The sequence below is a fragment of the Myxocyprinus asiaticus genome, chromosome 1 (genome assembly GCF_019703515.2).
Source record: "Myxocyprinus asiaticus isolate MX2 ecotype Aquarium Trade chromosome 1, UBuf_Myxa_2, whole genome shotgun sequence".
Taxonomy (NCBI): Eukaryota; Metazoa; Chordata; class Actinopteri; order Cypriniformes; family Catostomidae; genus Myxocyprinus; species Myxocyprinus asiaticus.
The window spans coordinates 46716967-46738679 of NC_059344.1; the positions used below are offsets into that span (position 1 = coordinate 46716967).

Below are 21713 nucleotides of genomic sequence, written 5' to 3' on the forward strand. Positions count from 1 at the left end.
TGAGGGCAGTATCCAAATAATAACATATTCTTCACAGAAAATTTCTTAAAAAACAGTCGAGGTGGCATATGCAATGTTTATCACTGCTAGGGTTTACAACTGTCCCATTTTTGCCAGTCTTCCCGTATTTTATACCATATGGGATGCCTTATCCTGTATGTTAGTGTGTAGCGAAACTTCCCGTATTGAAGCATAAAAGGGTTGGACAGTGAGACTCTTGAAGAGGACCCCTGTCCTGTATTTAAGCGCTCAGAATGCTCAAGCGTCCCGTATATGCATGAGACATTCAAGCTTATCGCGTTGTGGTGGCTTGTAGCTGGTGTTTTCTGCACCTTAGCACATCTCTTTGGGTGAGTAAAGCCACTGTCTGTATTATTTTAAAAGAGGTTTGCACTGCTTTGTCTGCCCTGTAACATATACTTGACTTAATGGGTGCATTCCATTCAGAAGTGATAATCCCTATTCCCCTCATAGACTTTACTTTCCACTGTCAGAGGGCTGAATAGTTTAATAAAACTCACTTTTTAAGTAATTTTTTTATGCGTGGCCATAATGATTGTTTTCCCTTCTAAGTGCCCTGTGAAGGCATCATTTATGCCGTTTGGAACACAGTTTATGTCTTCTCGCCACAACACCTGACGAAACAACCCGTCGTGCACAACAAATGACGAAAAAGGCACATAAAAATCTGATCTGACCGCTTTTAATTGGATTCCATACCACCTTCAAATATTGTTTGAATCAGGCTAGTAAAAATCTGATTTTTTTGTGTTTTTGTCTTGTACAGACTACAAAAACCTAAACAGATATAAGTCAGATTGGCTAAATTTTTTGTTTATTTATCTATTTTTCTGCCTGTGTGAACATAGCCATTGTGTACTCACCTGGTCTTCCTCTCCACCACCCTCCTCATCATAGTTGAGAACGTTCTCTCGGATGTCCTCCCAGCCGTCATGGTGAGCAGACACATGATAAACTCCCTCCTTCAACCCCTTGTAGCTCCTCCAGCGAGAGTACAGGAAAAGCCCCAACAGCAGCACTGTGAAGGCACAGAATGTGGTTCAGAATTACCTTAAACACTGATCACTTTTCCCTGTTACAATTTACTGGAACACTGAATCTGATCCCAGATCAATTTGAACTACATTTAAGCGAGCTTCACTGAGGGAAAGAAAGCACATCACCCAGAGCATCCCTCAGGTAATGTTTCCCCAGCTCTGGGGTGACTTGATGTCAGCATGATGACTTGGAAGAGATGGCCCTGATTTGCCACAGACACATTATTTCAGTAAGCGTCGAGGCTTGTGTCAAGTATAGCTCACTGAATCAATCCTGTTTGGCAACAAGCTGACCTTTAGAGTATATAATCTTGCTATCGAATGCCCAATGCACTTCAATCTGCCAACACACCATTCTCTATCTCTCTCTCTCTCTCTCTCTCTCTCTCTCTCTCTCTCTCTATATATATATATATATTCTCAACCAACTTCTTGAAGTATCACCTTGGGATGCTTTTTAAACAGTATTGAAGGAGTTCCCATCTATATGCTGGGCACTTATTGGCTGCTTTTCTTTATTATTTGGTCCAAGTCATCAATTTCAAAAACGTTTTATTTTTTATTTTTTTTTATTACATTTTAGATTTATAATTAAATAAATTAATAGGGTGGCACAATTATATTTTTGTCTACAAAACTAATTTCAAACATTTAAGCATACACCTTCAGATGAAAAGATTTTTAAGATCATGGGAAACATTGCGGTCAAGTGTTACAAAACTTTTGACCGTAGTGTATATATATATATATATATATATATATATATATATAAAGTTGTGCTCAAAAGTTTGCATACCCTGGCAGAACTTGTGACATTTTGGCACCGATTTTGAAAATATGACTGATCATGCAAAAAAACTGTCTTTTATTTAAGGATAGTGATCATATGGAGCCAATTATTATCACATAGTTATTTGGCTCCTTTTTAAATCATAATGATAACAGAAATCACCCAAATAGCCCTGATCAAAAGTTTACATACCCTTGAATGTTTGGCCTTGTTACAGACACACAAGGTGACACACACACAGGTTTAAATGGCAATTAAAGGTTAATTTCCCACACCTGTGGCTTTTTAAATTGCAATCAGTGCCTGTGTATAAATAGTCAATGCAAGACTTTGGGGCCTCATAGACAAATATTATAAAAGACTGCACACTGTCATTGATGCTAAAGGGGGCAATACACAGTATTAAGAACAATGGGTATGCAGACTTTTGACTTTCATTTTTTTCTTTGTTGCCATGTTTTGTTTTATGATTGTTCCATTCTGTTATAACCTACAGTTGAATATGAATCCCATAAGAAATAAAAGAAATGTGTTTTGCCTGCTCACTCATGTTTTCTTTAAAAATGGTACATATATTACCAATTCTCCAAGGGTATGCAAACTTTTGAGCACAACTGTACCCCGATCAGCCACAACATTAAAACCACCTGCCTAATATTGTGTAGGTCCCCCTCGTGCCGCCAAAACAGCGCCAACCCACATCTCAAAATAGCATTCTGAGATGCTATTCTCATCACCACTATTTTACAGAACTACAGAGTTAAAGAAGACTTTGTTGGTTCAAACCAGTCTGGCCATTCTCTGTTGACCTCTCTTATCAACAAGGCATTTCCATCTGCAGAACTGCCGCTCACTGGATGTTTTTTGTTTTAGGCACCATTATGAGTAAATTCTAGAGACTGCTGTGAAAATCCCAGGAGATCAGCAGTTACAGAAATACTCAAACCAGTCCGTCTGGCACCAAAAATCATCCATGCAATTATCTAATCAGCCTAATCAGTATGGCAGCAGTGCAGTGCATAAAATCACGCAGATACGGGTCAGGAGCTTCAGTGAATGTTCACATCAACCATCAGAATGGGGAAAAAAATGTGATCTCAGTGATTTGGACCGTGGCATGATTGTTGGTGCCAGATTGGCTGATTTGAGTATTTCTGTAACTGCTGATCACCTGGGAGAATTTACTTAGAATGGTGCCAAAAACAAAAAAACATCCAGTGAGCAGCAGTTCTGTGGATGGTATTGCCTTGTTGATGAGAGAGGTCAACAGAGAATGACCAGACTGGTTCGAACTGAGAAAGTCTACAGTAACTCAGATAACCGCTCTGTGCAATTGTGGTGAGAAGAATAGCATCTCAGAATGCTATTCTGGGATGCAGGTTGGCGCTGTTTTGGCGGCACGAGGGGGGCCTACACAATATTAGGCAGGTGGTTTTAATGTTGTGGCTGATCGGTGTATATATATATATATATATATGATTGTTTTCCTCGATTTAGATATCTTCTCCATTTACCTTCTCCCTTTGTGTGCTGCTTCATCTCACTCACTCTCTCTTCATTTCTTAGTATTCAGTCCTTCAGTCTTTATGAGATTTTCTCCTGTCTTTCATTCTATTGCTTCCAATTCATTAAATCAGCAGGGATAATATGTGCTGTTTGCGACATGTTGGTTCCAATATTTTAAGGGCAAACCTGTGAATAAGTCCAGTTTTAGACATTCATGTTGACCATGAGAACCGTCATGGTTACTGGTGTAACCTCCGTTCCCTGATGGAGGGAACGAGACATTGGTATCGATGTAGTGACACTAGGGGTCACTCTTGGGAGCCCGAGACACCTCTGGTCTTTGATAAAAGGCCAATGAAAAGTGGCGAGTGGTATTTGCATGCCACTCCCCTGGACATACGGGTATAAAAGGAGCTGGTATGCAACCACTTATTCAGGTTTTATGCTGAGAAGCCGATATAAGGTCCGGCCATTTCAGCGGGTAGTTCAGCATTGTGGCAGGAGGGACACAACGTCTCGTTCTCTCCATCAGGGAACGGAGGTTACACCAGTAAACATGACATTCCCTATCTGTCACTCACTCGACGTTGGTGTCGATGTAGTGACACTAGGGGTCCCTATTCAAAACGCCACAAGGCTGAACGGTGTTACATGAACTGGCGGTGTGTGGTGGGCAGACTTGCTGCGTTCCTCATAGCCAGCACACCAGGTCGACACGTAACCTCCCCCGACATAGTTATGAGTGTCGAACAGCCCTTTTTGGGGACAAGTCGACTACCCAAAGATAGAGACAGGCTTAACCCAGTCGTGGCCTCTTTTCCCCTTCTCTTTTTCCACTCCCTAAAAAAGAAGGGGGATTATCCGACTGGGCCACCAGGTCTAGTCGGGGGGTGTCCCTCCCAAGGGGAAGACACCGCAGAGACCACACCTCGCCCAAAGAGAGGGGGGGATATTTAAGTAGAAAAATACGTCACATGGTCTTTCCAACCATATGGAGAGCCTTCAAGGTAGATCCTGCCCAATGGGGGAGGAGTTACTACAAACATGGAGACTGGGGCAGAGGGGCTCTGCCCAAGGAAGACGCAGTTTGCCTGCAGGGAAATGAACTAGCGGAAGATATAGATCGCATGGGGTTAGCCTTACAGGGAACTGCCACATGCGGAGCACCTACCCCAGAACAGGGCTCTTAGCGCGTGTACTGGGCCGGCAGTGAGTCTCTCCGAAAACTTGACTGCCACAGGGCTCGGAGGAAGTCAACCAGGGAACAAAGTTTGTGAACACTACTGGGAATTAATGGCGCACGTCTTCAGCTCCAAGGGAGGTGGAAGGCGCTATGTGCAAGCGATACACCCGGCCAGCTATCCCGGGCTTATCCGCTTGTGTTGCGTGCCACTACCTAGGACGAAACTGGTTCCACCCGGAGGTTATAGAACCTTGCACAGGTGTTGGGTGTTGCCCAGCCCACTGCTCTGCAAATGTCTGTTAGAGAGACACCCCTGGCCAGGGCCCAGGGAGCCGTTACACCTCTGGTAGAATGGGCTGGTAGCCCTACCGGGGGCGGTATGTCCTAGGCGACATATGCCATAGTTATTGGGTCAATGAGCCAGTGGGCGATCCTCTGCTTGGAGACAGTGCTTCCTTTCCGCTGTGCACCAAAGCAGACAAAGTGCTGCTCAGAGATTCTAAAGCTCTGCGTGTGATCCAAATAGATGCGTAAAGCGCGCACCGGACACAGCGATGACAGGGCTGGGTCTACCTCCTCCTGGGGCAGCGCTTGCAGGTTCACCGCCTGGTCCCTAAAAGGGGAAGTGGGAACCTTGGGCACATAGCCCGGTCAGGGTCTCAGGATCACGTAAGAGTAACCTGGACTGGACTCCAGGCACGTTTCGCTGACAGAGAACGCTAGCAGGTCACCTACCCTCTTGATGGAAGTGAGCGCAGTCAGGAGGGCAGACTTCAAGGAGAGTACCTTAAGCTCGGCTGACTGCAAAGGCTCAAAGGGGGCTCTCTGTAGACCCTGAAGAACTACAGAGGTCCGATGAGGGAACGAGGTGCGGTCTGGAGGGATTCAGCCTCCTGGCGCCTCTTAGGAACCTGAAGATCAGGTCGTGCTTCCCTAAAGACTTACCATCGACTGTGTCATGGTGTGCTGCTATGGCAGCAACATACACCTTCAAGGTGGAAGGGGACAGCCTCCCTTCCAACCTCTCTTGCAGGAAGGAAAGCACTGATCCGTCTGCGCATCTCTGGGGGTCTTCCCGACGGGAAGAACACCACTTAGCGAACAGACGCCAATTAAAGGCATACAGGCACCTCGTAGAGGGGGCCCTAGCCTGAGTGATCGTGTCTACCACTGCAGGTGGGAGATAGCTTAGGTCTTCCGCATCCCGTCCAGGGGCCAGACATGGAGATTCCAGAGGTCTGGGCATGGGTGACAGATGGTGCCCCTTCCCTGAGAAAGACGGTCCCTCCTCAAGGGAATTCGCCAGGGGGTAGCTGTTGTGAGGAGCGTGAGGTCCGAGCACCACGTCTGGGTGGGCCAGTAGAGTGCTACCAGGACAACCTGCTCCTCGTCCTCCCTGACTTTACACAGGGTCTGTGCAAGCAGGCTCACTGGGGGAAACACATATTTGCGCATGCCAGGGGGCCAGCTGTGTGCCAGCGCATCTATGCCGAGGGGGGCCCCGGTCAGGGCGTACCAGAGTGGGCAGTGGGGAGGATTCTTGGGAGGCGAACAGGTGCATCTGTGCCTGTTGAATCGACACCAAATCAGCTGGACCACCTGAAGGTGGAGTCTCCACTCTCTCCTGAGGGTAACCTGTTGTGACAGCGCATCCACTGTAGTGTTGAGGTTGCCCGGGATGTGAGTGGCTTGCAGCGACTTGAAGTGCTGCTGACTCCAGAGGAGGAGACGGCGGGCGAGTTGTGACAAACAACGAGAGCGCAAACCACCTTGGCGGTTGACATATGCTACCGTTGTCATGTTGTCTGTCTGAACTAACACGTGCTTGCCCTGGATCAACGGCCGAAACCTCCACAGGGCGAGCAGAACTGCCAACAACTTGAGGCAGTTGAAGTGCCAATGCAGTTGCGGACCCGTCCAGAGGCCGGCGGCTGCGTGCCCATTGCAAACAGTTCCCCAGCCCATTTTGGAGGCATCTGTCGTGACCACGACGCGCCTGGGGACCAGTTCTAGAGGAACACCTGCCCGTAGGAACGAGAGGTCGGTCCAAGGGCTGAAAAGACGGTGACAGACCGATGTAATGGCCACGCGGTGTGTCCCGTGGTGCCATGGCCATCTTGGGACTCGAGTCTGGAGCCAGTGCTGAAGCGGCCTCATATGCATCAACCCGAGCGGGGTGGCCACCGCCGAGGATGCCATATGCCCCAGGAGCCTCTGAAAAAGTTTCAGTGGAACCACTGTTCCCTATTTGAACGCCTTCAAACAGGCCAGCACTGACTGGGCATGCTCGTTCGTAAGGCATGCCGTCAAGGAGAAAAGAGATGCTCTGAACTGGGGGGAGCTTGCTCTTTTCCCAGTTGACCTGAAGCCCTAGTCGGCTGAGGTGTGAGAGCACCAGATCCCTGTGTGCGCACAACACGTCTAATTCTAACTCACGAGAGTGAGCTAGAATTAGCCAGTCATCGAGATAGTTGAGAGCACGAAATGCCCACCTCCCTTAACGGGGCAAGGGCTGCCTCTGCGACCTTCGTAAAGACGCGAGGAGACAGGGACAGACCGAAAGGGAGGACTTTGTACTGATACACCTGACCCTTGAACGCGAACCGCAGGAATGGTCTGTGTCGAGGAAGAATCGAGGCGTGGAAGTACGCAACCTTCAGGTCTACCGCCGCGAACCAATCTTGATGCCGGACGCTCGCAGAATGTATTTTTGCGTCAGCATCTTGAATGGAAGTCTGTGTAAAGCCTAGTTCAGAACTCACAGGTCCAAGATTGGCCTTCATCTCGGCTGGAGGGACAGGTTCTATCACGCCCTTCCGTAGGTGGGTAGCGATCTCCGCGCAGGGTAGCAGCATTTTCGTCTTTCACCAAGGTGAAGTGGACACCGCTGAACCTGGGCGGATGCCCGGCAAAGTGAATCATGCAGCCAATGCAGACGGTCCGGACCAGCCCTCGTGACGGATTGGAAAGCGCAAGCCATGTGTCCAAGTTCCACGCAAGGGGGACCAAAGGGACAAAGTCATCGGACGTACCGGCAGGTTGGGCCTAGCGGCGGGGCGGAGCTCGAGGTGCCACACCACATCGTGGCCGTGCTGAGTCTAAGGACATCGAAGCACTTACCTGGCTCCTTGTGACCACCCCGTAACAGCCTGGGACAGGGGAAGAAGAGGTCTGTCCTCGTGACCCGTGGAGACTGTCACATCGGGGGCGGATTTGTGCCACAGCTGGGCGCTCAAGGGCGGGAGACCGCCGCTGGAGTGCCAAACCTGCCAAATAGAGTGGTGGACGGTGGTCGTGATGATGGCCGTACACACCGGATACGTGACCCAGTGAACAAGGAAACCGCTCTTGCTGAGCTCTTGAGTAATGTAGCCACTTGGGCATGCAGCGCAATTAAATGCAAGAAGGTAACAAAAAGATGGAGATCTGCTTACCAGCTCCAGAGCAGCGGGTTTCCTTGTCCCTGGGTCGCCCATCTCAAGGGCGCTTTGAAGCCTTACAAGGGTTCTGGGCGGCCGCGAGACGGGTGGCGTCTGCTTCCTGCAGTGGGCTCCACGCCGGGGCCGGGCCGAAGGGGCGGGCTGCGGCGGAGCCCATGCAGTCACCGCAGGGAGACGCCCTTGGCGATGAGCAGACGGGTTGCGGGATCTTGAGCCACGCCGGGGCAGGATATGCCGGCTAGTATCCATCTACTGCTCTACCATTGAAAACTGCTGGGCAAAGTCCTCGACGGTGTCGCTGAATAGGCCCGCCTGGGAAATGGGGGCAGCAAGGAATCGTGTCTTGTCGGCCTCACCCATCTCGACCAGGTTGAGCCAAAGGTGGCGCTCCTGGACCACTAGTGTGGCCATCGTCCACCCGAGAGACTGCGCCGTGACCTCCGTCGCTCTGAGAGCAAGGTCAGTCACCGAGCGCAGTTCCTGCATCAATCCCGGGGCGGAACTACCCTCGTGCAGTTCCTTTAGCACCTTGGCGGACTTGCAGGAGAGCGTGCAGGGCGGAGGCGGCTTGTCCAATGGCACCGTAGGCCTTGGCCGTCAGAGACGATGTAAACCTACAGGACTTGGACGGGGGCTTTGGGCACCCGCGCCAGGTGGCGGTGCTCTGCGGGTATAGGTGCACCGTGAGCGCCTTTATCCACCGGGGGATTGCCGAACAGCCCTTGGCCGCCCCACCATCGAGGGTAGTGAAGGCGGGGAATATGAAAAGATTGGGACCGGGCAGTAAAAATTGCATCCCGCGACCTTGTCAGCTCTTCATGCACTTCCGGGAATAAAGGAGCGGGGGCGGGGCATGGCTTTGAGCGGCGCCGCGAGCCCAGGAACCAATCACCGAGCCGTGAGGGTTCAGGGAAGAGCAGTGAAATCCACTCTAACTGACGCTCGCGGCTGCGACTGGGCAATCGACCCTGAAGGGAGGAACACAGCTGAGGCTTCTGACTGGACGAGCCCGCTCTCCGATGCTGCGCTCGAGAGCTCATCACTTTCACGGGCTCCGAATAAGAGGTCGAACTCGCCGTGAGACGAGCCGGCGGACTCACCCGGAAGCCCGATCGGGGCAGATGAGCGTGCTGGGGAATGGGATGTCCACGGGGGAATACCCGGCGGAGGCGGTCACATTGGGGTCCCCAAATCGCCCCCAGTGCTAGCTGCGCTGGCCTCATACCCGTGGGTAAAAGGACCGAGGCGGGAGCCTCTGGGGTGGCTCGCTTTCTTACGAAGGCAAGCCGCGACCGCAACGTTGCCATGGACATATTCTCGCAATGAGAACATGACCATCCACGAACGCTGTCTCCGCGTGAGCAGTGCCCAGACACGAAAGACAGTGATTGTGACCGTTAGAAGGTGAGAGATAACGAGCGCAACCAGGAATAACACACAATCGGAAAAGCATCTTTAAAAAGACGCGTCTTTAAAAAGACGTTCCGTGTGTGCTCTCTTTTAGAGAAATATATACTCTTTTAGAGGGGAAAAATGCTCTTTCAGAAAATATACTCTCTAGTTTTTCTGCCGAAGCGCCCAGGGGCATTCTCTGCAGTGCACCAGTGCAGAGGAGGGAGAAGCCACTGAAATGCACCGTCAGATCCAGCAGAGGTGAATGAACAGTAGTATTCAGCTCAATGAGCATGACCGTTCGGCTCCGAAGAGAAAATCTGAATGAGTGGTTGCATACCAGCTCCTTTTATACCCGTATGTCCGGGGGAGTGGCATGCAAATACCACTCGCCAATTTTTATTGGCCTTTTATCAAAGACCAGAGGTGTCTCGGGCTCCCAAGAGTGACAAACCAACGTCGAGTGAGTGACAGATAGGGAACTGACATATGGTTAAGGGGCCATAAAGACAGGCAGAAATGGGCATTGTGTTTTCTAGAAGGTCTTATAAAGGATGTGTCTGACCTTGATAACTGCTTTTTGGATTAATCTAATGGATCTGAGTAATTCAATGAAGCTTTGCAGCACAATTCTACACCAGCACCTCTTAACTGGTCTCAGCCTCTGACGGCACACCTACAAGCTGCCCACAATTCGTGCATTAACTATCTGATGCATAATATATACACTGAGCGCTTTTGAGGATCAAATAATCACTGGGTTTGCCAGGTAAGTGACATCAAATCTTTTAAAAATGTTCAAAGTTTCGTTTGAGGCACATAGTAGCAAGTAAATCTGATATCTGCAAGCAGAACTTCATTTTCTCCTTTTTTTTTTCTTAGTTATGTCATTGAAATAGTCTGTATTTATTTTCTGTACTGTACTTAAGACAATTTCTGATATTTGTTTTCTGTGTAATTGCTCGTGGAGACAGCAGCACCATTATTTAAATTGTACTTTCCATGCCAATCTATAATAGAGTGCAACAGTCAGGTTCTGGAAGTAAAAATCCATTTTATTTTCTCCAACTTATAAACCTTTAAAGACAGACCGACTATTAGCTCCAAGGTTGTTAATCAATGGTATATGCTTCTGTTAAAGCTATCATTCGGCATTATTTCAACTTCATTTAAAAAAAAAAAAAAATTAATAGTGAAATTCCTGGTGAAGAACAACACTATCCATTATCATAAAGAGAAAACATCCACAAATAAAAGAATCTCAGCAAACAAACTGCAGCAAAAGAGCCCAGCAGCGACCACCCACTTCCATGACGCACTGCGAATGATGCAGTCGAGTCGGTCTCCCTTCACTTTCAAACTACTTAAATATTTGTATGTATCTGAATATTTTGCAATACATTTGTAATATGTTGTCTGTATACTTAATTGCTAATTCATTCGATTACGTCCAATGCTCCATGGGATTTGTTCATTTCCTCCATATTTTTGGCTTCAAATTATTATAGTCTAAGGTATAACTATGAATAGGTAGGCATTATAATGTATTATAATTGTGGTGACATTTACTGATGAGAAGTTAAAACTTATTAAAAGGCATATTACGAGACATTTCAAAAGCATTATAGATAAGGGCTCCATAGAAAGTATTACTGTGATTATAATTTCATAGCATTGCTGCTCCCCAAAAAAGTCCTGAATTTCCTCCATTATAGTGGAAAATACAGAGGAAGAGGAGAATAGAAAAACACAGAACACCTCTAAATAAATCAATGCCTGCTAATAATGAGTTCAACAATGCTAGAGAACATCAAAATGTAATGTTGTTGACTATAGAGAGAAGAAAGGAGCTCTTCTGTACCTCGTGTCTTTCTGTCTTTTTATATACAGTATATTGCCAACATATTGCTTTGTCCATATCTCAGCTGTCATTTACACGGTCCCCTCTTAATTAGCTCATCCTCAGACAGACCGTCCACAGCCATGAATACTGCACACAAAACTGAAAAGCACTTATGAAAATCACAAGTTGAATTTGATTGCCTGAATTAATATGCAGCTTCCGGGGATGCACAGGTTTTTCTCAGTCCACAAAGAAACATTATGCTTAAAAGATACCTGGCTGATACTATAGGACACTTGTGAGTAAGAACTAATTGCAGGATTTTCAAAAGTTTGCCCAATTAGTTGCTTCAAAGCTTTGAAAGATATTAAGTGGCAAACTGAATAAACAGTTGTGCCCCTTTTGATATTTCAATGCAAAAAACAAACTGTCCTATTCACTAACCAACCGAAATCTAGTTCAAGCAGGCACAATCAGACCTGAAATACCTTTCTTGAGTATTTAAATTAAATCATTGTCATTCTTTTAAACATACCTCTATGCAAATTAGGCTCATTGTAGGCTGTTTGGACATTTTATTTGAATATGAATAATATGAGTTTAGCAGGACACAGGCATAATGATTTAAGTCATCTCTTGGAATATCTGAAGGCAAACACTGCCAGTTAGAACAGGAGTAGAACAGGAGACAAACTTTGTCAATAATGTGTAATAATTCATGGAAGTCCCCTTCATTCAAAATTGTACTTGACTTTATTAAAGTTCACCATTGTTCTTTCATTGTTTAACAGTGACATTGGTAATAAAATGCCAAAACCACAGGAAAGACCATAGATGGCTCCTTATTACGATGGTTAGGTCAATGTATATAGTCTTTCTAAAAAAATTAACAGCCTAAATACATTTAGAAACTTTAACTACAACTTTCACATGTATAATACAAATTAAGTCTAATAGATTCAAACTATTAGATTTAATATAAATCTATACAGTTACAAGTTAGTGGTACTACAAGAAAAAAAAAAAAACCCCTCTTTACTTTGTCAGCGCTGTCTAGCACTTTGAGAGGTTTGGCTTCCTCCATATATTGCTTTAAAGTACAGCATTCTCTGTAGAATTAAAATGGGTCACATAAGTTTTGTAGTATCCTTCATGATAACGAGTGAAGCCTGATTGACTCAAGCTATCCCAGAGCTCTGGCTGTCTCTGGAGCGTGCTGCTGAGTGTGTGCTGCGGCGGTTCACATGAAACCAGGTTCCATTTGCCTCGCACAGATGCGTGTGTTATATATGAGAGGTAGATTAAGTGCTTATAAAGCGTCGAACACAAGATAAATACAAATAAATTTGTTTCGGCTGCAGATCGAAATTCAGAGAATTTTCAATGCAGGTAAAAGTGGCTAGTAAGAGTGACAGAGTTACCTGCCACTGCCGTGATCTACCCGCATTTGGCGGGTGGGCTGTGTTAATGTCAAGCCCTGTCAAGCAGGGCCATGGGAAGATTATTTAAATTGAGGGTGCTGTAGTGGGAGGTGCATTTTTGTATGTACATGGGTTTTTAAGGGCACAGAGAAATAGGCTTTACTTAATACACAGTGTGCTGTGGGTGTACTCAAAGTTCACTGAAACCTGCTCAAACTCTTAAAAAATCGATAACGTCACCTTGTAATATTACATAGGCTACTATATTACTGTAACAAACACTGTTAATGAACGAGTGCAGTCGTTCTACTTTTCTGAGATTTATTCTTGTCCGTACAATTCTCTTTCAAAATCTTTGACTCACTTTTCTCTCATACCATTGCAAGCCATGCACATGCACATACACATACACTGAACCCCCTGGAAGGGTGGCTTTCCCATTATCATCCAACACGAAAGCACAGTCAAACTTAAACATTATATTATCAGTGCATTCAGAACACTCGTGCATAATCTTTAAACACGCTACAATTTCAATCAAATGTATGACAGGTCCCGTTGTGACCAGCAGCCAAGAACATATCCACATTTTAGTTTCAAATCCCAAACTTCACAGCGCACAAGAACATAGACAACTACATTTTTGCAGCAAGAGTATAGCCTAGCAGTGTAATGTTAAAAGGTACTGATAACTGTTAATATTAAATTGTTCAGCGGCAGCTTATAATAAACCAAAAGCGTTACCATGAGATGCGTGACTAGGTGCTCCAATAGTAAAAATAGTCCAAACGTGGCTTGGCGTTCAGGGGTTGTTGAGATTAGATGATTTATAAATAATTATGACACTATTCAGTGTTGTAAATTATTTCTTAAGACTTGCTTAAGCATACAGTTTTTTAGGAAAACATATCCAAAATATTTTGTTGCATAAAAAAAAAAAGACAAAAAAAAAAAAAGACAAAAAGAAAAGAACAACCATCATCTTGACACCAGGGGGTGCTGCAGCACCTGCAGTACCCCACTTCCAATGGCCCTGTTGTCAAGCCACTACTTTTTGACCAAAAGTGATTAGATTAAAATTAGTAATTACTTTGTAATCAGATTACACCAACAATGCTAGCAACAGCTACATTGAAACTGTATTTCAGACGTAAAAGTACAATATGTAAAGAGACCAGCAAGGACAGGGAGGTAGAACTTGGATTTTGGGCCAAGTAACGGAACCAAGAGTGAAAGACTAAAGGCTCTATTTTCGTGGCCGTATTAAGCGCAGCACTAAGCGCAAAGACGTGCACTACGTCATATCCAATTTTCGTGAGTGTGTTTCTGATATCTGTGGGTGTATGGGTGCAAACTGTGGGTGTATTATATGATAATGAAGGGCACAAAGGCACAACTTGCTATTTTCCTGAGAAATAGGTAATTATGCAAAGACGTTTCAAAAGAACACTAGTTTTTAGCACAAATTCTAAAATCAGTTCCTGCTTGGCAGTGGAAAATGCATGGAATGCATCCTTTCATATGCATGGAAAATGTGGTTTAGAATGTGGGTGCAGGTTCTGTTAAAATTATAGTGAATGTAATATTATTAAACATTTTGATCAAGTGACACAAATCATGGCTAGTATTAACAGTGATTGTATCGGCTTTCCAGGTTAGACTGTGGATCAAGGGATTGTTTTTTTTTTTTTTTTACGGATTTCACTTCTACCTGTCAAATTTCTCATGGTGGAATGGGGTGGGAAGTGTTACGTTTTTCCACTGTGCAGGTTTTTTCAAGCACAGGATAGCCGCCTCAGGTAACCATGTCAACATGTTAATGTTGCTAATCAAAAAATATATGCTTTTGAGTAAGTAGCCTAGAAAATGACTAGGTATGGCATTTTTTTAATCTGCTGATTAAGAAGGCTATTTTCAATGAGGTGCCGACTGCTTAACGGGTTAAACTATCTTTTATTCTGTGTGCACGTCATGTTTAGAATACATTAGGTTTATTGTAGGCTACATCACAGGCCTATTTTTTCCAAATTTTTTCCATAACTGTTATTGGTTAACGTTCTTTACCAAACAGCTGTCATATTAGATCAATGGCTAATGCACGACTGCACGTCATGAAATACGCACAACATTTCTGAAGGTTGGTATCTTTTTAGACTAGTCGACAAGTTGACTTCAAAATTTTACTTTAAACGTCAGTGAAATTAGTCGTTCCACACATCCCTAATAAAGACACAGAGCTAAAGCAGACTCCATCAAGTTCTTGAACATTTCCAATTTCTTTGCTTAAAATTAAACTAAGAGGAATCATGAGACCTGATTGTTATTCTGCAAACAGCAGCTAAAAAGGATCTATGAACTTTGACACAATTGCTGGACTCAAATCTAACTTTACATTTCACAACGCACATAACCAAGTTTTATATATTAACATGCATCGAATGATGCCTATCTGTGGATAGAATCATAGAATGCATTATTCTGACCTTGTGCATTCATGATACACACTTATAAAATGTATAATAATTTATATAAAACTTTAAATGTGTAGTGAAGTAACCACAAAGAGAAAGTATGTCATGATTCATATGTAAATGCTTGTCTGTATACGTAGAGAATGTGTCATGTCTCTTGCACTGATTTCATTATATAAAAGTAAGGATAAGCTTATGCTCTTTTTCTGAACGGGAAAACTGTGGAAACTTAGAACAAAGGGTCATAAATTAATTATCTTGAGGGGAGGAAACTTTGATCACAGGCCCTCTGAAAAGCCGCCTCTGATTGGCTTTGAGCCTCTTCGGGGTGTGACCAAACAGAAATGGTTAAAAGACCAGCATGGACAACCCCTCTCGCTTGCTCTTCGGCTTACACACAAGTCTCGAGTCTCCCTTGTGGGAGGACTTGCATCCGGGGCTCTACCTGGTCATTCCATCACCCATCCATCGAACCGAACAAAGGGCTCCTAGAAACTGAACCAAGCGTGAGTTTTCAAACTCCATCCTGACTGACTTCTCCAAAGATGTCGAAGTCATCGCTTCAAAGCCCCGCCTGATCATTCCAGCACTGAACTATCCGGCATCCACAATCTTAAACAGAGGTCCAAAACATTGACGGAGCACAACCAGAACTTTCTACGGACCCAGCCAAAGAACCAAAGCAATGCAACGAAACGCAAGTACACCTACAAGCTTTTGCTAGAAAGTGCTGGTGTTTTATTTAAATACTTGGTGTAACCCGATTTCAAATCGAACAAATACTAAATGAAGTATAGAAGGTTCTCAGAGCATGGTCTATAGACTCCATAACATGAAATTTTCTCTGTTACAGATAATTTCCATTCACCTTCTGTTACAGCTCACTTTATAATTAATTATAATTTTCTTTATTTATCACACATTATACATATACAGTGAAATTCTTCTTTTTTTCACATATCCCAGCTAGGCTGGGGTCAGAGTGCAGGGTCAGCCATGATACAGAACCCCTGGAGCAGATAGGGTCAAGGGCCTTGCTCAAGGGCCCAACAGTGGCATCTTGGCGGTGCTGGGGCTTAAACCCCTGACCTTCTGATCAGTAAACCCAGAGCCTTAACCGCTGAGCCACCACTGCCCCACAGTGCTGGTCTTTTAACCACACTTACCAACCTTTTTGATGTTAGTCTATGTGTGTTAGATTAGTTTTATGTTGTAGATTAGCAATAAAGTCTTGTTTGTATTCAAAGACTGTGAATACAAAATTAGATTTTTGTATTGAAAATTTGACTATGTATTTTATCAAATCATATTAGTCCCTAGAAATCTGTTGATCCTAAAGCCATGTGCTCATAAATATTGTTTAAATCTATTTGTGATATTATTTTCAACCACATTGAAAGTATTATTACTCAATGAATTAACATTACGTTCAGATCAACTCATCGCTGGCCAAAGACATTGATCTTATGTAAAAATTTATTCTTATATTATTCCCTGAATCAAGATTCCCTTTGAGCTAAATTCTTTGCATTAGTGGTTGGAAAATAACGCAGGAATAAGCTTAAAGCCATAGGCTAACCATTATGTAAATTCCCTACATATAATTGGTGATGAACGCTGGCAGTTGTAAATATAACCTGTCACAAAATCATTAATTCCCAACATATAATGGTGGTTGAATGCGGCCAAGATTCTTAAACTAATTATTTACATATAAAATCCTACATCTGACAGTTCAATAATGAAGGATCTGACACTACAAATTCTATACATGAATTAATCTATTAGCACTTCAGCACACCTGTGTTTTTATGTTGTATGTTTTAAACACATAATTGCAATCTCATGATCAGTGCCACACATTTAAAATTATAGATCCAAAAGTGATGCACAATTCAACATTGAGTCACACTGTAGATTAGCTGAGGGTTAAATAGGAAGAAATGCTAAAAATTACATGTGAATTTTAACTTCTACTGCTTTTGAACACCTACAATGTCAACTTCTACCTAAATCAAACACATTTTATGACAGTTTCAAGACCACATAGTGTCATTCAATGAAATTAGAAAAGGGGGAAAATGGAGATGTGAAAATTAGAAATCCTTGGTCTTGGTTTAGTTGAAGTAGAAAAAATTGAAACCTTGAGATCCTTATGTAAGTGTAGAAAGTATACAGTGCATCTGGAAAGTATTCACAGTGCTTCACTTTTTCCACATTTTGTTATGTTACAGCCTTATTCCAAAATGGATTAAATTCATTATTTTCCTCAAAATTCTACAAATAATACCCCATAATGACAATGTGAAAGAAGTTTGTTTGAAATCTTTGCAAATTTATTAAAAATAAAAAATGGAAAAAAAAAAATCACATGTACATAAGTATTCACAGCCTTTGCTCAATACTTTGTTGAAGCACCTTTGGCACCAATTACAGCCTCAAGTCTTTTTGAGTATGATGCTACAAGCTTGGCACACCTATTTTTGGGCAGTTTCTCCCACTCTTCTTTGAAGGACCTCTCAAGCTCCATCAGGTCATTCGCAGAGTTGTCCCGTAACCACTCCTTTGATACCTTGGCAGTGTGCTTAGGGTCGTTGTCCTGTTGGAAGATGAACCTTCGTCCCAGTCTGAGGTCCGGAGTGCTCTGGAGCAGGTTTTCATCAAGGATGTCTCTGTACATTGCTGCATTCATATTTCCCTCGATCCTGACTAGTCTCCCTGTTCCTGCCACTGAAAAACATCCCCACAGCATGATGCTGCCACCACCATGCTTCACTGTAGGGATGGTATTGGCCAGGTGATGAGCGGTGCCTGGTTTCCTCCAGACATGACGCTTGCCATTCAGGCCAAAGAGTTCAATCGTTGTTTCATCAGACCAGAGAATTTTGTTTCTCATGGTCTGAGAGTCCTTCAGGTGCCTTTTGGCAAACCCCAGGTGGGATGTCATGTGCCTTTTACTGAGGAGTGGCTTCCGTCTGGCCACTCTACAATACAGGCCTGATTGGTGGAGTGCTGCAGAGATGGTTGTTCTTCTGGAAGGTTCTCCTCTCTCCACAGAGAAATGCTGGAGCTCTGTCAGAGTGACCATCAGGTTCTTGGTCACCTCCCTGACTAAGGCCCTTCTCCCCCAATCGCTCAGTTTGGCTGAGCGGCCAGCTCTAGGAAGAGTCTTGGTGGTTCCAAACTTCTTCAATTTACGGATGATGGAGGCCACTGTGCTCATTGGGACCTTCAATGCTGCAGAAATTTTTCTGTACCCTTCCCCAGATCTGTGCCTTGATACAATCCTGTCTCGGAGGTCTACAGACAATTCCTTGGACTTCATGGCTTGGTTTGTGCTCTGACATGCATAGTTAACTGTGGGACCTTATATAGACAGGTGTGTGCCTTTCCAAATCATGTCCAATCAACTGAATTTACCACAGGTGGACTCCAATCAAGTTGTAGAAACATCTCAACGATGATCAGTGGAAACAGGATGCACCTGAGCTCAATTTTGAGTGTCATGGCAAAGGCTGAGAATACTTATGTACGTGATTTTTTTTTCTTTTCGTTTTTTTATTTTTAATAAATTTGCAAAGGTTTCAAACAAACTTCTTTCATGTTGTCATTATGGGGTATTGTTTGTAGAATTTTGAGGAATATAATGAATTTAATCCATTTTGGAATAAGGCTGTAACATAACAAAATGTGGAAAAAGTGAAGCGCTGTGAATACTTTCCGGATGCACTGTAAATGGTACTTGAGCTTATTTTTTAAATCTCAGAGGACATATGACCAAAATTCAAGAAAAATGATGAACATGGAGTTCAAGAGTCTTTACTGAAAGTCTCTATACTAAAATACATTTTTCACACAGACATAAAAAAAGTATCCCATGAGAGTCGAGGGAAGAGAGACTGTCAAAGAGCACTATAAACCATAATCATTCAAATCCATATTTTGAAGTTACAATGGGTGGTTATTGCCGCAAGTGAGCATATACAGTTGAAGTCAGAAGTTTACATTAAACTTCTGGAAAAAAAATAATTAAAACTAATTTTTTAACCACTCCACAGATTTAATATTAGCAAACCATAGTTTTGGCAAGTCATTTAGGACTTCTACTTTGTGCATGACACAAGTAATTTTTCCAACAATTGTTTACAGACAGATTGTTTCACTTTTATTTGACTATAACACAACTCTAGTGGGTCAGAAGTTTACATACACTAAGTTAACTGTGTCTTTAAGCAGCTTGGAAAATTCCAGAAAATTATGTCAAGCTTTCAGAAAATTAGCTTCTGACAGGAGGTGTACTGAATTGGAGGTGTACCTGTGGATGTATTTTAAGGCCTACCTTCAAACTCAGTGCCTCTTTGCTTGACATCATGGGAAAATCTAAAGAAATCAGAAAAAAAATTATGGACCTCCACAAGTCTGGTTCATCTTTGGGAGCAATTTCCAAATGCCTGAAGGTACCATGTTCATCTGTGCAAACAATAGTATGCAAGTATAAACACCATGGGACCACGCAGCCATCATACCGCTCAGGAAGGAGACGCATTCTGTCTCCTAGAGATGAATGTAGTTTGGTGCTAAAAGTTGAAATCAGTCCCAAACATCAGCAAAGGACCTTGTGAAGTTGCTAGAGGAAACAGGTAGACAAGTATCTATATCCTCAGTAAAAAGAGTTCTTAACCGACATAACCTGAAAGGCTGTTCAGTGAGGAAGAAGCCACTGCTCCAAAACCACCATAAAAAAGCCAGACTACAGTTTGCAAATGCACATGGGGACAAAGCTCTTACTTTAAATGTCTTCTGGTCTGACAAAACAAAAACTTAACTGTTTGGCCATAATGACCATCGTTATGTCTGGAGGAAAAAGTGTGAGGCTTGCAAGCCAAAGAACACCATCCCAACTGTGAAGCATGGGGGTGGCAGCTTCATGTTGTGGGGGTGCTTTGCTGCAGGTGGGACTGGTGCACTTCCCAAAATAGATGGCATCATGAGGAAGGAAAATTATGTGGATATATTGAAGCAACATCTCAAGACATCAGCCAGGAAGTTAAAGCACGGTTGCAAATGAGTCTTCCGAATGGACAATGACCACAAGCATACCTCCAAAATTGTGGCAAAATGGCTTAACGACAACAAAGTCAAGGTATTGGAGTGGCCATCACAAAGCCCTGACCTCAATCTGATAGAAAATTTGTGGGCAGAACTGAAAAAGCATGTGCAAGCAAGGAGGCCTAAAAACATGAGGAATGGAGGAATGGGCCAAAAGTCCAGCAACTTATTGTGAGAAGCTTGTGGAAGGCTACCCAAAAGGTTTGACCCAAGTTAAACAATTTAAAAGCACTGCTACCAAACACTAACAAAGTGTATGTAAAATTCTGACCCACTGGGAATGTGATGAAAGAAATGAAAGCCCATCTTTCCCTAAGTCATTCTCTCTAATATTATTCTGACATTTCACATTCTTAAAATAAAGTAGTGATCCTAACTGACCTAAGACAGGAAAAGTTTTCTACGATTAAATGTCAGGAATTGTGAAAAACTGAGTTTAAATGTATTTGGCTAAGGTGTATGTAAACCTCTGACTTCAACTGTACACTGTGTGAATGTCAAATCTCCATATCATGATTGCTGTATAAAGATGCTTGGCAGTCCACGTGTAACAGAGGTAAAAAAAATGCCTCTCTGCTGAGTGTTCTTAGGACAGAATTTTTTACTAATTTTGGGTCATCATGGAGTCAGTAGCCAGCCCTTAAATAGATATGTTAGACTACTTCACCATGGGACAGTATATTTCATATCTCCGAATCAGTTTCCTTATATCAAAACTACAATGCTGTCATCACCATGTGCCAAATGTGAGTAAAAGTCGCAAGTTGGCTAGTAACTTTATTAGGAACAACCACATTACATGGTTTTAACTGAATTATAAGAACTATAGTCTGATCTTTGCTGATGTAAGTGACAAAAGCGATTAGATCCAAAGACATAAACCGTTTAAGAAAACATACTGTATGTCACGACTCACATGCGTTCTAAAAACATTTCCTGTTGTATACATTTATCATCAGCGGTTTATCTAATGTGACAGTACATACAATATATGTGGAATATTTCTTGCATTATGCCACCAAAACAAAATTATGAAGAACAATATCACGATGGATCTAAGATGGGTCAGAATAGGCTGACTGTGACGAGATGAGCCATCAAGACAAAAATATGTGACGTCCTTCATCATTTTGAGTCACTTTTACCCCCAAAAACAATGTGCGTTTAAATAAAAAGGAAAGTCTTGGCTTTTCGTATGTGATTCTCATGTTTCTACTCCAAACCATTCCAGAGACATATCCATTTAAATATTGGCTGAGACTTTCTTTTTTACTTTAGTGCGTAAAACTTAAAATGTGTTTCTGGGACAAAGGGACAAAAAATTATGAAGCAGGTCACATATATTCTGTAATAGAAATAATACAAAATATCCACTAAATTCACCTCAATTCTCCTGCCACTGGTAGGTGTGGCAAAAAGTTTTAGCCTGTGGAGGTAAATATCGATAGTATGATATTTCGATTGAATACACAGAGCATACACTTGGCATCACCAATATAA

The 21713-nt window shown here is 43.3% G+C and overlaps 1 protein-coding gene across 1 annotated transcript in view; it reads right to left on the reverse strand.

The window, feature by feature from the left end:
* LOC127443208 (neural-cadherin-like) overlaps nucleotides 1-21713 on the reverse strand; it is a 379800-nt gene that overhangs the window by 4626 nt on the left and 353461 nt on the right. Inside the window, exon 32 of the mRNA XM_051701811.1 lies at nucleotides 885-1039. Coding sequence (XP_051557771.1) covers nucleotides 885-1039 — 155 coding nt within the window. The remainder of the gene's footprint in view (nucleotides 1-884; nucleotides 1040-21713) is intronic.